At 44.8% G+C, this 14,517-nt stretch overlaps 1 protein-coding gene and 1 long non-coding RNA gene across 2 annotated transcripts in view; both read left to right on the top strand.

Moving 5' to 3' along the window:
• The window catches only part of LOC130121486 (tenascin-like), a 55,476-nt gene extending 53,743 nt beyond the window's left edge, over positions 1-1,733 (top strand). The window contains 1 exon segment of the mRNA XM_056290288.1: positions 584-1,733. Coding sequence (XP_056146263.1) covers positions 584-694 — 111 coding nt within the window. The 3' untranslated portion in view covers positions 695-1,733.
• Positions 1,734-7,886: 6,153 nt separating this feature from the next.
• Positions 7,887-10,613, top strand: LOC130122180 (uncharacterized). The gene is made up of 3 exons (XR_008811116.1): positions 7,887-8,074; positions 8,550-8,812; positions 10,023-10,613. It is a non-coding gene; the product is annotated as an uncharacterized LOC130122180 (long non-coding RNA).
• The last annotated feature ends 3,904 nt before the right edge of the window (positions 10,614-14,517 follow it).

Raw genomic sequence — 14,517 nt, 5'->3', positions numbered from 1 at the left:
GGCGTGGCGGTCTCTTCCGTTGCCTACCAGCACGGGGATCGCCGGTCCGAATCCCCGTGGTACCTCTGGCTTGGTCGGGCGTCCCTACAGACACAACTGGCCGTGTCTGCGGGTGGGAAGCCGGATGTGGGTGTGTGTCCTGGTTGCTGCACCAGCGCCTCCTCTAGTCGGTCCGGGCGCCTGTTCTGGGGGGAGGGGGAACTGGGGGGAATAGCGTGATCCTCCCACGCGCTACGTCCCCCTGGTGAAACTCCTCACTGTCAGGTGAAAAGAAGCGGCTGGCGACTCCACATGTATCGGAGGAGGCATGTGGTAGTCTGCAGCCCTCCCCGGATCGGCGGAGGGGGTGGAGCAGAGACCGGGACGACTCAGAAGAGTGGGGTGATTGGACATATACAATTGGGGAGAAAAGGGGGGCGGGGGAATCCAAAAGAGAGAAAAAAAAACTCACGCATCATCAAGGACCAGTTTTCCTCCCCGGGCACAGGAAATAGTGTTTTTAAGTAGTGGTACCTTATCACAGACAGGAAGTACACCAGTAGTACAGCCCTCTCTCATGATCTGCTTCCTGTGTTTCCTGCAGGGCATCAACTGGTTCCACTGGAAGGGCCACGAGCACTCGATCGAGTTTGCGGAGATGAAGATAAGGCCTGTGAACTTTAAAAACTTTGAAAGCAGAAGGAAAAGATCATAGACTCCTGAACCCCCCGACCCCCTGACCCCCTGACCCCCTTCCTTGTCAACTCTTCCACTTCTGAACCTTTTCAACAGTCTTGTACATTTGTGTCTCGTCCTTGACCCGTTGTAAGATATGATCCGTCACGATAACCATGTGGCAAATATGGTCCAAAAGGCTATGAGGAACGACCAAAGACGACAGGAGATGAGCAGTAGCTGTGACTATCACAGGCATCCAATGGAGGATATAGTATTGCCTTGGCCATCCACGTTTCATGTACGAATATATTTCTAATTTCACATTTGTAGTTCCGCGGGATGGCAGACGCGCCACCAAACACAGGAGAACGACCACGTTTATCACGGGCCATCGCACACATCTTGTCGAGCGATGAAAAAAAAAAAAAACGGTGTAACGAGTAAAACGTGTTGATAGAGCATAAAAAAGTCAACATATAAAACGCTGTTAAAGGATTGACTGAACCAGGGACATGTTTGTCCGGTCAGGCTCGAAGCCGCCTGCATCACTTGAAGTCGTAAGTTAACTCCAGAGGTTGTATGATCAGCTTGGTTTTGACTCCCTCCGTAGGGAGCCCTGGAATACAGAGCGCAGTAAGACGCCTTTGGACAAAATAAAGACATGAGAGGACATTTGTAAAACCCTGTTTGCACACTTTGCATGCATACCTGCATGCAGGACATGTGACGCACACGTTTCCATATATTGTGTGTGCAGGATATCGTGTTTTGTTTGCATGTTAAATCTTTCTTATCACCATTAAATACATGTTTTTGTTATCCCTTAAAGGACTGCAACTCCTCTGTGCTCTGTAAAAGGATGTTCTACCTCACCAGAATTCATTCTGATGCTGTTGAGTAGAAGATGTATATGGAAAAAAAGTATTGTACAAAATCAGGGCCGTTCTCGCTGAGACCGAGCTTCTGGGTGGCCGTCACAGTTAAACATCTGTTTAAATTATGCTTTACTTAATTCAACATAATTAAAGTCTTTCTCTGTTACCTTTAAACAATACAAAATAAAGAAATACTTGGTTAAAACGTGTCAGAGCTTCTGTAAGGGCCATACTTCTTCTTTTCCACCAGGGGGCAGTGTTCACTTTCTTCACAACACGTCACATTGACCCTCATGAAAAAAGAGAAATGAAAAATTGTTGATACATTGAAGACGATGACAAGATATTTCTTATTTTCTACTATACAAATCACATTTCACTATAAAAGTACACAAAATACATACTTGATTTCACGCAAAGAAGCCAAGACGGTGAGTGAGAGAGAGAGAGAGAGAGAGAGAGAGAGAGAGAGAGAGAGATGCAGAGAGGGAGAAAGAAAAACATAAAGGAGAAAGAGAAATGTGATACTAAATATTTTTCAAAGATAAGATAAGAAGCATGTTTTGGAGGGGGGGGGGTCACACTCCAGAAATATAACATTCATACATCCATTCACTTGTTCAGTCTCAAAGACCTGGTGTCATGCCACGAGCCGCACATGTCTGATCACGTGGCAGGTTCAAATTCAGCCAATCAGATCACAGAGTCACTGTTTGGAGGCGTAACTGTGCACTGATTGGCTGATTTGCCTGCGCATTATACCAGCTCCTATGGTTAATACCGCATCATGAGAAATGTTGAGCTCGTCAAAGTTTTTCATCAAATAGAATTTTTCAGTTATGAGAATTTAACATTTGATGAGTTGACAGCATGAATCGACTCAATTCAAATCAAATCAATTTTATTTGTGTAGCCCAACATCACAAATTACACATTTGCCTCAGTGGGGATAACAGCAACACAACATCCTGTCCTTAGACCCTCTCATCGGATAAGGAACAACTCCCTAAAAAAAGCTTTAACAGGGAGAAAAAATAGGAAGAACCCTCAGGGAGAGCAACAGAGGAGGAGGGATCTCTCTCCCCAGACGGACAGCGTGCAATGGATGTTGTGTTTACGCAATTTACATAACACAACATTGAAAGAGGGTAACAGAATTATAATGGACATAACATTTATGAAGAACATGATGCACAGGTTGCCAAGCAGTGTCCACATGCCAACGGAGCAGTCCAGGACCCAAGCCACGCGACCAGCATCATCATGTAAAAAAAGAAAAACTTATGTGAGGAGTGGAAGGGCAGGCAGCATCCAAATGGCGACCACCATCACCACGGAGACCTGGGAGGAGAACCGACTGCACATGCACGCAAGAGAGACTCACATGACACCATTCAAACACAGAACAAGAGAAAGGAGAAGACATCATTCAGAGAGAGAGAGAAGACATGTTAGAGAAGAGAACAGTTTGCAATAGTCATTAGCCATAATCAATTAAGTCATCAGCTAGTCATAATCTATACTCCATGATCTGGTGGGCAGAACAGTGGTTGGTAAATTCATTGAGACAGAAAACCAACCCGCCATCCAGTCCAGGCTGTAAGGACTCAACTCAAAGGCAACTAATTGTAAACTAAGGCAAAAAGATGAGTTTTAAGTGTGGATTTAAAGGACTCAACAGACTCTGATTGTCTGATGGCAGCAGGCCGGTTATTCCACAACAATGGAGGCCGACAGGAAGAGGCCCTGCTGCCACCAGCTGACTTCTTTTTAACTTTGGGTACACACAGGAGCCCTGTATTTTGAGAGCGAAGAGCTCGAAATGGCATGTAAGGTGTAAGGAGATCAGACAGGTAGGATGGGGCAAGCCCATTCAGGATTTTATAAGTCAGCAGAAGCACCTTGTATTCTGATCTAACATGGATAGGAAGCCAAGGAAGGGAGGCAAGAATTGGTGTAATGTGGTCAAATTTCCTAGTTTTAGTTAGGATTCTAGCTGCAGCATTCTGAACCATCTGAAGACTTTTAGTACTAGCATGTGGCAGACCTGAAAACACAACATTACAGTAATCACGTCTGAATGAAACAAATGCATGTATTAGAGTCTCTGCGTCAGCCATGGAGGGAAAAGACCGAATTTTAGCTGTTACGTAGGTGGGGGGAAAAAGGCAGTGTTGGTGATTTCTTTAATGTGCTTATCAAAGGAACGGCTGGGATCAAACGTAACACCAAGATTTTTGGCTGCCACACTTTGTGAAACCACAGAGTTGTCAATTGTTATCATTACTTGATCAAATTGATGTCTGTGTCTAGCAGGGCCAGTGACTAGCATCTCAGTTTTATCTGAATTTAAAAGCAGAAAGTTAAGTGACATCCAGTTTTTCACAGTAGCCAAGCAGGCCTCTAAGTTAATGATTTGAGTATGATCATCAGCCCTTATAGGCACATACAGCTGAGTATCATCAGCATAGCAATGGAAATTTATTCCATAGCTGCGTATAAGGTGGCCAAGAGGTGTAATGTAAAGAGATAAAAGTAGAGGGCCAAGTACTGAGCTCTGTGGCAAACCATATTTAACGTCAGAGAATTTTGATATAATATTACTATACCAGAAACAATGTGTTCTTCCAGATAAGTGGAACTTAAGCCAAGAGAGAGCTAAGCCAGAGACACCAAAATTACAATTTAATCTATCTAAAAGTATACAGTGATCAATGGTGTCAAAGGCTGCGCTGAGATCCAGTAGTAGAAGCACAGAAGTGGAATCAGAGTCCATAGCTAGTAAAAGATTGTTCACCACTCTGGTCAGAGCAGTTTCAGTGGAGTGACAGGGCCTGAAAGCCGATTGAAAGGGTTTATATTGACGGTTTTCTTTTATATGGGTCGAAGGTTGTTGATACACAACTCTCTCTGGTACTTTAGAAAAGAATGGAAGATTGGAGACTGGTCGATAGTTATTAAGAGACCCTGGATCAAGGTGCGGTTTTTGAAGTAGAGGTTTAACCACAGCTGTCTTAAAACTGCTGGGAACAATGCCAGTACTAAGAGATAAATTAACGATGTCTAGCATTGTAGGTCCAAGAAAAGGCCAGAGGTCTTCAAAAAGTTTTGCTGGTAAGGGGTCAAGTAGGCAAGCAGTTGGTTTAGAAGCTGACACGAACTTAGTCAGAGTATCAAGAGAGATAGTCTCAAAAGCTGTAATAACTGGAACTGTCAGTGACTCATTGTGTAGGTATGAATTTAGTATGACAGGATCTGCAGGAGTAGATGGAGCTGAAGAACTAATTTTGTTTAAGATCTCCTCAACCTTACTGCAGGAAAAAAAATCAAGAAATTCATGGGCTGTGAATGGTGAGCGGCTAATAGACGGCTGCTTTTTAGAGAGTTTAGATACAGAGTCAAAGAGAAATCTGGGGTTATGTTTATTAATATTTATTAAGTGAGAGAGATACACTGTTTTTGCAGCAGATAAAGCACGCTTGTATTTCAATGATAAGGCAAGAAGAAGAAGCCGATGAGGAAGAAGATCAACGTTGTAGAGCCATGCCACGTCCAGGTCTGAAGGGCACATAACTGCAGCTTCGTTCGACTCGTGTGTATTGGCTGACTCGGGAGAAGCTTGTTGTGTTTCCGCTCTCTGTGACTCCCGCTACACACATTTCTGTGAGAAATTGATCCGTGTTCTCCACTGTGTTTAAACAGCAAAGACAAAAGCCTTCAGCCAAAGACAACATCTCTGTTTCTGGCCTGTAAAGCACGACTATCTGCCAGTTCCAGAACTGCTCTCAGAATTTCATTGCTGCCTTATAAAGCCAAGTTGGGTACAGCACGTAAACATCTCACTCAGCTTTATATGAGCTTGACCACAGCCTGACATTCATTTAGTACCAGGATGTTACATTTTACGATTAAAGGGGGCATCCGGGTAGCATGGCCTACCAACACGAGGATCGCCGGTTCGAATCCCCGTATTACCTCCGGCTGTTTCGGGCGTTCCTAAAGACACAACTGGCCAGCCGGATGTGGGTATGTGTAATGGTCGCTGCACTAGCGCCTCCTCTGGTCGGTCGGGGCGCCTGATCCGGAGGGAGGGGGAACTGGGGGGGGGAATAGCGTGATCTTCCCACGCGCTACGTCCCCCTGGTGAAACGCCTCACTGTCAGGTGAAAAGAAGCGGCTGGCGACTCCACGTGTGTCGGGGGAGACACGTGGTAGTCTGCAGCCCTCCCAGGATCTGCAGAGGGCGTGGAGCAGCTCGGAGGAGTGGGGTAACAATTGGGGGGGGGGGGGAGAAAAAAAATAAAATTAAGTGTCGCAGATTGCAGAACTGAAACCATTTCTCCAGTCGTTCAGCGGTCCATAGTTGAATTACCTCACATGAAATATGTTCGATAAATCCGCCACCATGTCCCCAGAAGCAGAACTTGGGACTGTGACAGGAAACTATTTATTCATTTATTTACCCACCTTTCAATCAATTCTCCGGATGTTCGCTTTGAGGTTATGTCAGTTGTGCAACCCCGAGTCACTGACTGACTGTTTTGAGCCTTTCCAAATCAGACATCCTTGGCCACAGCCAACCCAGACGGGGTCCCGTTTCCCCAGTTGCGTCCATAAAGTGTGTGTGTAGTGCATGGATTACATCCGGAGGCCCTCTCTGCCGTTCTGGCGTTGGTTTCAGTGGTCTTCCTTTTACCCATTATTATAGAGGACCCTTAAACCTGCAGTCTGAGACTCACTGGATGCTTGCCGAGTGCTGAGTTCTCAAGAACATGGCACTCAGCTCAGTATGTGTGTGTGGATAATGAGCAATCTGGGTTGCTGTATAATTGGCGTTGTAGAGCAAGTATAAGTAGATCAATGTGGATAAAGAGTGCGTGTGAATGTTTGGCGGTACTCTAATTACAGCGGAACATTTTTTAAATGAATGCACAAAAAAAACACATAAAAAAAGAAAGAAAGGAAGATTAGTCACAGCGGCTATAAAAAGTCTGGCCGTACCCCTGTGAAAATGGCAGGTTCAGAGATCAGTATCAGAAACACTTTGTCATTTCCTTTCCATCGCTTGCGCATATGAAATGAAGTGAAACATCGCCCCCCCCCCCAGCCCACAGCAGGGCAGCAGCGCAAGGACAAAGACACATATCCAGAACACACGTCCCGTCAGACCGTCTTCAGCGTTTCTTCTTCGGGCACAGCTCCAGGCAAGGCCGTGGCTCCTGGGCCCACAGGACGCAGCAGACCAGGCTCTCCCAGCCCACCCAGCGCCGGCTCCCCCAGCCGACCCAGTGCCAGCTCTCCCAGCCCACCCAGCGCCAGCTCTCCCAGCCGACCCAGTGCCAGCTCTCCCAGCCCACCCAGCACCAGCTCTCCCAGCCGACCCAGCACCAGCTCTCCCAGCCCACCCAGCACCAGCTCTCCCAGCCGACCCAGCACCAGCTCTCCCAGCGCCGACCCAGCGCCAGCTCTCCCAGCCATCAAACTAAGACACAAACGTAGACGCAGACGGGGACAAAGACACTGCATGGCCTCTGCAAACTTCAATTTTTGCCGCCATCTTCCCACACCGGAAGGCGGGGGGCGGGCGGGGGGGGTTGTAATGTGAAAAAATGAAACCAAGATAAATCATATCAGAACTTTTTCCACCCTTAAAGGGAATTTGCAACCCCCCCCCCCCCAGAATGAAGTGAAAAAACAATCGGAAAGATTTCAATGAAAAAAGAAAAAATACAAAACTTACAATAAACTGGTTGCATGAATGGGCTCACCGTGTCACAATTGGGGGCGTGGCTGTGTTCAGAATGAACTAATCACGTTCAGACGCATGTAAAACAGCAGTTAGTTTGCACCTGCCATCATTTACAGGCGTTGCTACCATAGCAAAGACTTTGGGGCAACAGGGGCTCACCCTAAATCATGTGATCCAAATTTAGCAAACGGTTCCTGGAAGTGCCACGGTGTCGCTGCACGGTGTTGTGGTGGGTCAGTGTTTGCACAGTGTTATGTCATTATTTGCCTAAAGAGTTTCCTCACATCTGCACTGGAAGAGCCAAGTTCTTCCTGTTGATGCAATGACATGAAAGCACCTTTTGAGAAAGATTAATTTTTGAGCAATTTTGGTAATTTGTTGTGTTGAGGAGTGTGTTCTGGAAGCAACACAACACACCTTTCTGAGGTCGACATTTGTTAATGCATTGTCGAACAGAGGTCAAGGTTTGAAGCGATTATCCTGGCGCATTTGCTGCACAATGCTCCGTTTCCTGAAGAAACGTTTTTGCTGTAGTCACACCGTGCAGCTTTAGTAAAGCCCATTTAAACCCCCAGATCGCTTCCGGTTGTGGGCCACTTCAGGCAACGATGCGGCACTGATGGCCTTCTTCTGGCCCTGACAACATGGATGTGAGCCTGAAGTGGCCCACATGTATAACAGCAAATATGGCCCAAATATGCCAAATCAAATGTGGGCCTTTTTTGGCAAAGATGCGGTGCTCTCGGCAACATGTGATGTGGATGTGACCCTGAAGTGGCCCGTGTGGTAAATGGTGAATATGGCCCAAATATCACAAAAGCTACCCAGTCGCACGGATTTTCGTTAATCTATCAGATTGTGATACCATCACGGCTATGACCTGATTTACGTGACGTGGTGACGAGTCGCCGACTAAATTAGGGTTAGGGTTAGGTTTAGGGTTAGGGTTAGGGTTCTATCAGATCGTGACCACATCACGTAAGTCAGGTCATAATCGTGATGGTATCACGATCTGATAGATTAAAGTCCGTGCGACTGGGTTGCACAAAACACATATGGGCCACCTTTGGCAAATATGTGGCACATGCAGCGTCGCTGTGGCTTGGTTCTGGCCCAGATCTGGCAAACAGTGGGCCGGATGAAGTGTCGGGTGTGGGACGGGTCCGAGCCACATCAATTTCGCTATCTGGGTCGCCATTATTGATGATTTTCATGGAAACATTTTCCCAAGGGTCCGTGCTATATTTGAACTGGCTGTATTCTTCCAGAGTCCCTGGCACCGAGGGAGCGTGCATCTAAATCATCTGTCCTGCCGGTATGTTCCCCCTCTCTCCACACTGCTGTTGGATTAGATCCATATTAGTCAAGCAGGAAACTTCTTGCTATGTGTAATTATACTTCATGCTGAGTTTCTCGGTCATGCAACCGCTGTACACTGGAAATCCTCGGGGCATCAGGAAACCCATTTTCCTTCCATTCTTCTCCTGGAGTCTAGATTTGGTCTGAATACGTTTCATATACTTGAAAAATGGTGAGTATTTGTGAGAATCAGATCACTTGAACTTCACAGGTACCTCCATGTGCGAAGGTTTGTCTTGATAACCCAGCAGTACTACTCCCAGTATTCAACTTTATCCTCTTACTTTACATGTGGTGATCCAGTTGAAACTATGTGTGTGTATGTAGTGGGCTATAGTTATTATCTTACAAACGTCCTGGGGAAATGCAAAGGCTTGATTGACAGCAGAAACATGTCTGGCCTGAGGAGCACCGGGTGGCTGTCTTGTAAAATGACACTCCCAGGAGAGAGAAACCAGGAGAGCCCCTGTGCGAAAACTTAATCCATCAACCCTGCGGGACTTCAGTGACCAGCGGTCCCACACTTTACTTTGTTTAACCTGTCAGTGGACCTCTGCACTGTTCTCACTGTTCTCACTGTTCTCCGACCTCTGCACTGTTCCTACCTGCCAACAAGCCCCATCAAGCCAACTACCTTGGATTAACTGACCTGAACGCTGTATTCTCTGGGAGTTTTGAGGGTTTATAGTATATATAGAGATACGTGTCACCCCTGGATTCTTCACTTGGCTGCATTCCAGTCTTAAGAAATCTGGATATTTGTACCCACGTTGGTGCTGTTAAATAGATAGGGTTGGGTATTTTGACTGGTGTAACTTTAAGCGAGTTTGGACATGTCCTTGTGTCTTATCGTTCAGCATCCCTTTGAGACAGCTGCCCGGTGTGTTGAACATACCAGGCAGCTGTCTCTCAACCTGAGGCTGAACACGTTGCCCTGTCCAGTGTTCTGGTCTCTCTGAGCTGCTTATCAACCTGTGGCTGAGCACATTGCGGGAATGTCCTACATGCATATTATCTGGTTTATGTTTTTTTTTTGGGGGGGGGGGGTGTTCGACCCATAAAAAGCTGGAGTTTTAAGTCTCCACAGCCTGAACTGTGACCGTCCAGAAATCTGACAATAGCACTTCACACACAAGTCCTTTTGAAGCATCCATGGCTAACTCGTGTGTTCACATTATAAACTCTGGTTGAATTTATACACTCAATTAATGCACTGTTCTTTCAATTAATTATTTTATTACATTATCGTTATTGTTATTATTATTAATAATAATAATATTATTATCAGCATTATTATTGTTCTATTATTATTATTATTATTATTGCTGTTGTTGTTGTTCTATTATTATTATTATTATTATCATCATTATTATTATCATTAGGGGGAGGAGTTCGGACATCCGGAGGGAGCTCGGAGTAGAGCCACTGCTTCTTCGTGTCCCAAGGAGCCAGTTGAGGTGGTTCGGGCATCTAATTAGGATGCCTCCTGGGCGCCTTCCTTTGGAGGTTTTCCGGGCACGTCCAACTGTGAGGAGACCCCGGTGGTAGACCCAGAACTCGCTGGAGGGACTACATGTCCACGCTGGCCCGGGAACGTCTTGGGGTCCCCCAGGAGGAGCTGGAGGGCGTTGCTGGGGAGAGGGACGTCTGGCGAGCCCTACTTAGCTTGCTGCCACCGCGACCCAGGTTTTGCTCACACTTTTTTGTTTGATGGCTGGGAGAGCTGGTGTTGGGTCGACGGGGAGAGCCTGGTCTGCTGCATCCTGTGAGCCCAGGGACCACGGCCCTGCCTGGAGCTGCGCCCGAAGAGGAAACACCAAGGGCGGTCTGACAGGACGCGGAAGCTGGCAGGATAAGCTAATTGCTAGCCCATGCAGACCGGCAGTTCCGACAGTCATCCTGGTGTTCACTCTCATTGTGTGAATGTGAATGTGTCGGACAGAGATTTATATATATATATATATACACACACACACACACACACACACACACACACACACACACACACATACATACATACATACATACATACATACATACATACATATATATATATATATATGAGTCAATATCACTATAAAGTGCCTTTGGTGTCCTCATCACAATCACTCAGTCATCATGAAAATATAGCAAAATAATGACATTCTGAGGTTTCATTATAAATGGCCAAACATATACACACATATTGGTACAATGATACGTCTTTTGAAAAGTGTTTACTTCATTTTATACCATTTTGTTTGACTGGGTGTATGTGATTTTGGCATGTCCCACACGCTGCTCTGCTAACTTCAGTGAGTGTAATAAGTGGCTAAATGACACAAACTTAAAATATGTTTGATGTGTTTTTATTGTCCTCAACAAGTCCTTTGATAAAACGGGTCATTTTGATCATTTGTGTTCTATTTTCATAATAATATTAAACATTTTGCACGTGTCCCTGAAATTGCTGTCCACCCTGTCATTATGGGGTAACTGCCCCTTTAAGAAACCGCCAGTCGTTATCAGTGACATCACCACCACTACTTCCTCTTTCTTCAATGGAGGTTCAAACAACTGGCGCTATTAGAGTAAGTATCTACACTTATATCTCCTAATTTTCATCATATTATGTTTGTAGTTGGATGTTGTCAAGCTTAACTTGTCCACCCTGTCTTGGTGAAATATCAATTGATATAAAAACTTCTCAGAAACTCGAAATATATTTGTAAACAGTACACAGTCACGTTGCTAACTGAGTCATGTTGCTAACTGAAGGTCCATCATGTGCTCATTAAGTGCTAAGTTTAACCAAAAATGTCCACCCTGTCATTGTCCACCCTGTCAGCAAGCCTTCCATGACAGGGCGGACATGCTTTGTGACAGGGTGGACATGTGCGTAGTTTATGCCACTTTCTGATAATGTTGCACATACTACAACTAGGCATAGGATGGTTACTGATGGCACAACTAGCTACTACAAACCCCAATTCCAATGAAGTTGGGACGTTGTGTAAAACGTGAATAAAAACAGAATACAATGATTTGCAAATCCTTTTCGACCTATATTTAATTGAATCCACTACAAAGACAAGGTATGTAATGTTCAAACTGATAAACTTTTATGGACTATAATCTTTGAAAACAATTTGGGAAATCATGTTGATCGCTGCACTGCCAAAACTACAGCTAGCTAACATAGCCACCGCTAACCATAACACTGCGCAGATCATATAGTATCGTTCTCAGTGCAAGAATTCCAAAATAAAGGTCCTGCAAAACAGATTTACTTTTTGTGATATGGGTATATCAGCAGGCCTTTATAATCTCGACATAATATCGAGTGTTTTATTGCGTAATTATACTTAGATGTACCTGTTGGGGTAATGGGTATAACCCCAACTCCCTTCATACTTACGTCATAGTTGCCTTCTGATGATGATAATGATAAGCCTAGTTTGATAAGGCAAGCCTAGTTTACCTGAACCACCAATTACAGTTTGCAAGGGAATGTTGTGGATTGTATTTTTCAAGGAATGAACTCAAGTGGAGCTGAGCTAGCAAGGAGATACCGGGAACGCCGTGAGGCTGACCTTGACAGAAGAAAGTACCTTGAGAAAGAGAGGAAGAGATGAAATAAAGACACAGAAACTGGAAAGAAGAAGGGTATTAATGAGCTCAGTGAGAGAGAGAAGAGGGCAAAAAGAAAGAAATGGAAGGAGGCAAAAAGGAAAGCCAGAGCCAGAACCAGGGCCAGTGCTTTGCTACATACAGTTGGAGACACCACCCAATTCGCCTGCAATTCCTGAAACTTGAGAAAATCAGCGTGAGCCAGGGCCCTCCAGGTTAGATCAATGCATGTTTAGATTTATTTGGAGGACAATTATCAACTATTTATGCCCCCATAAATTGACATTGATAACGAACTCCCTAAAATCTTACTAAAAATCCTAACAAATAGTTTGTGTTTCAGGCAGCGGCGTCAAGGGAAACTCATTCGAAGGAGTTTGAAGAGGAAACTGATAAAGTACAAAAATACAAAAGCAAACAGATAGAAGCAGTTGACCGCGAAAGTGGTCAGTGGAAATATTCTGAAGAAGTACAAGCTCCAAAAGCATGCCCAGACTGCTTTTGGCTACTCTAAGAAGAGAGCAAAGTATCCTGTGGCTCTTACCTACTGTGGGAGGAAGTGCGTCAATCGGAACGAGTTACGAAGTATGTTACGTCGTTTTTTCTTCGAGGTGATGGCAGCAGAATGACGACTGGCCGCAAACAAACCGTCACACGGCTGAAGAAAAAGAAGCAGAAGTCGTTGCTTACCGATACAATGAAGAACTTACACAGGAAGTTTCTCTCTGAGCACAATGGCCACGTGTCATCTCAGACCCTTTTGCCGTCTCAGACCCTTTTGGGTGGCAACCCCCTCTTCCTCCGACTGTGACACATGTCTCTGTAAAAAACATGAGAACTTGCAATTCATGGCCAATGATTTGCAGAGCCATAGGTTGCTGTCTTCAAGAAATATGGAGGAAATGTCTGAAGCAACCATGTGTGACCCCAAAGCCAAGGTCTGTGCTTATGGGGAATGCAGTGAATGCCTCCTAACTTATCACCCAGTCCTGAAAACTTCTGGGCAAGAGAACATTCGTTTATCTCAATGGGTGACAGAGAAGATCACGAAGGATGAGAAAGTCTCAACAATCACAGTGAAAAGGGACATCATAACAACGGAGGACGACCTTACCACAGATTTCCAGGAGAGGCTTCTCCAATTTAGGTGCCATGTTTTCAACATTAAATGGCAGTTTGATGTCTACAGGGAGCTCAGGAGGAACCTGGAGCACAACGAGTCCCTCTTGCATGTAGATTTTAGTAAAGCACATTGGAGAGCGGTGCGTCGTTAATTACGACAATGACGCATACTTAGGTGTCATCATGGATGTGGAAGGGCACAGTGTGAAAGTTAAGTGCTTGCACCGCAATGGCACAAGCTAGTTCCATTGGGCAAGTCTCCGGGAGGACATCTGTTGGTACCATGATTGGCAGATACTTTGCCTAATACCAGAACCACATTCTCTGAACAGGCGCGCTCTACAGGTTGAGCCGTCTGCTTGGAAGTATGTGGAAGAGCAGCTAGAATGAAATGAAAGTGAGGAAATGAAAAGAAATGAAATCAAATGAAATCAAAAGAAGAGAAATGAAATGAAATCTGGACTTGAGAGAATTGAGCCTTGCCTCTATGCAGAGAGGGAGAGACTGTTTGGAGACACATCATAAGTGATCTCTTAGTGGTACTTTAAAGGATTTTTTTTCCCTATCAACCATTCTCCACTTAAAAAATGTTTTTCAACATTGTTTATATCCCTATTCTTCATTGTGTTTCAGTTATACCATTAAGTATTGGATTATGTTTAATGTAATGTAACTTTTGTTTATTGACTGGTGGTGCTCAGTTGAGGCCCTTTTCTGTTAACCTTCTATTTTACTAATCTGCTGCATCCTCTAAACCATCTTGGGGATGTAACACTACAGTTGAATGTTTGAGTTTTCAGAATGATGTATGTACAGAGTTTAACGCTAGAAGGCCACAATAATGGCTCATTTTGGGCACCTTTATTCAGCGGCCGCATGCAGGTAGAGTGGATCAAACCAGTCTGTTCAAGTGATAATTTCCCTCCACATGAGAAAAGGACCTCTGGCAAAACTATAACATAATTTCCTGATATATTTCATTTGTATGAGGTCATTCAATCACACTTCACACCTTGTCCACCCTGTCATGCCATTGTCCACCCTGTCATGTCATTGTCCACCCTGTCATTTTCATGTTTTATGAAAATAAACAAATTATTTTAACAAGTTAGCAAAATATTTTGTGTGATTTCTTTATAGAAAATG

This window comes from Lampris incognitus, chromosome 12 (assembly GCF_029633865.1).
Source record: "Lampris incognitus isolate fLamInc1 chromosome 12, fLamInc1.hap2, whole genome shotgun sequence".
Taxonomy (NCBI): Eukaryota; Metazoa; Chordata; class Actinopteri; order Lampriformes; family Lampridae; genus Lampris; species Lampris incognitus.
Note: the sequence above shows the minus strand (reverse complement) of the source record. Positions and strands in the feature narration are given on the sequence as shown.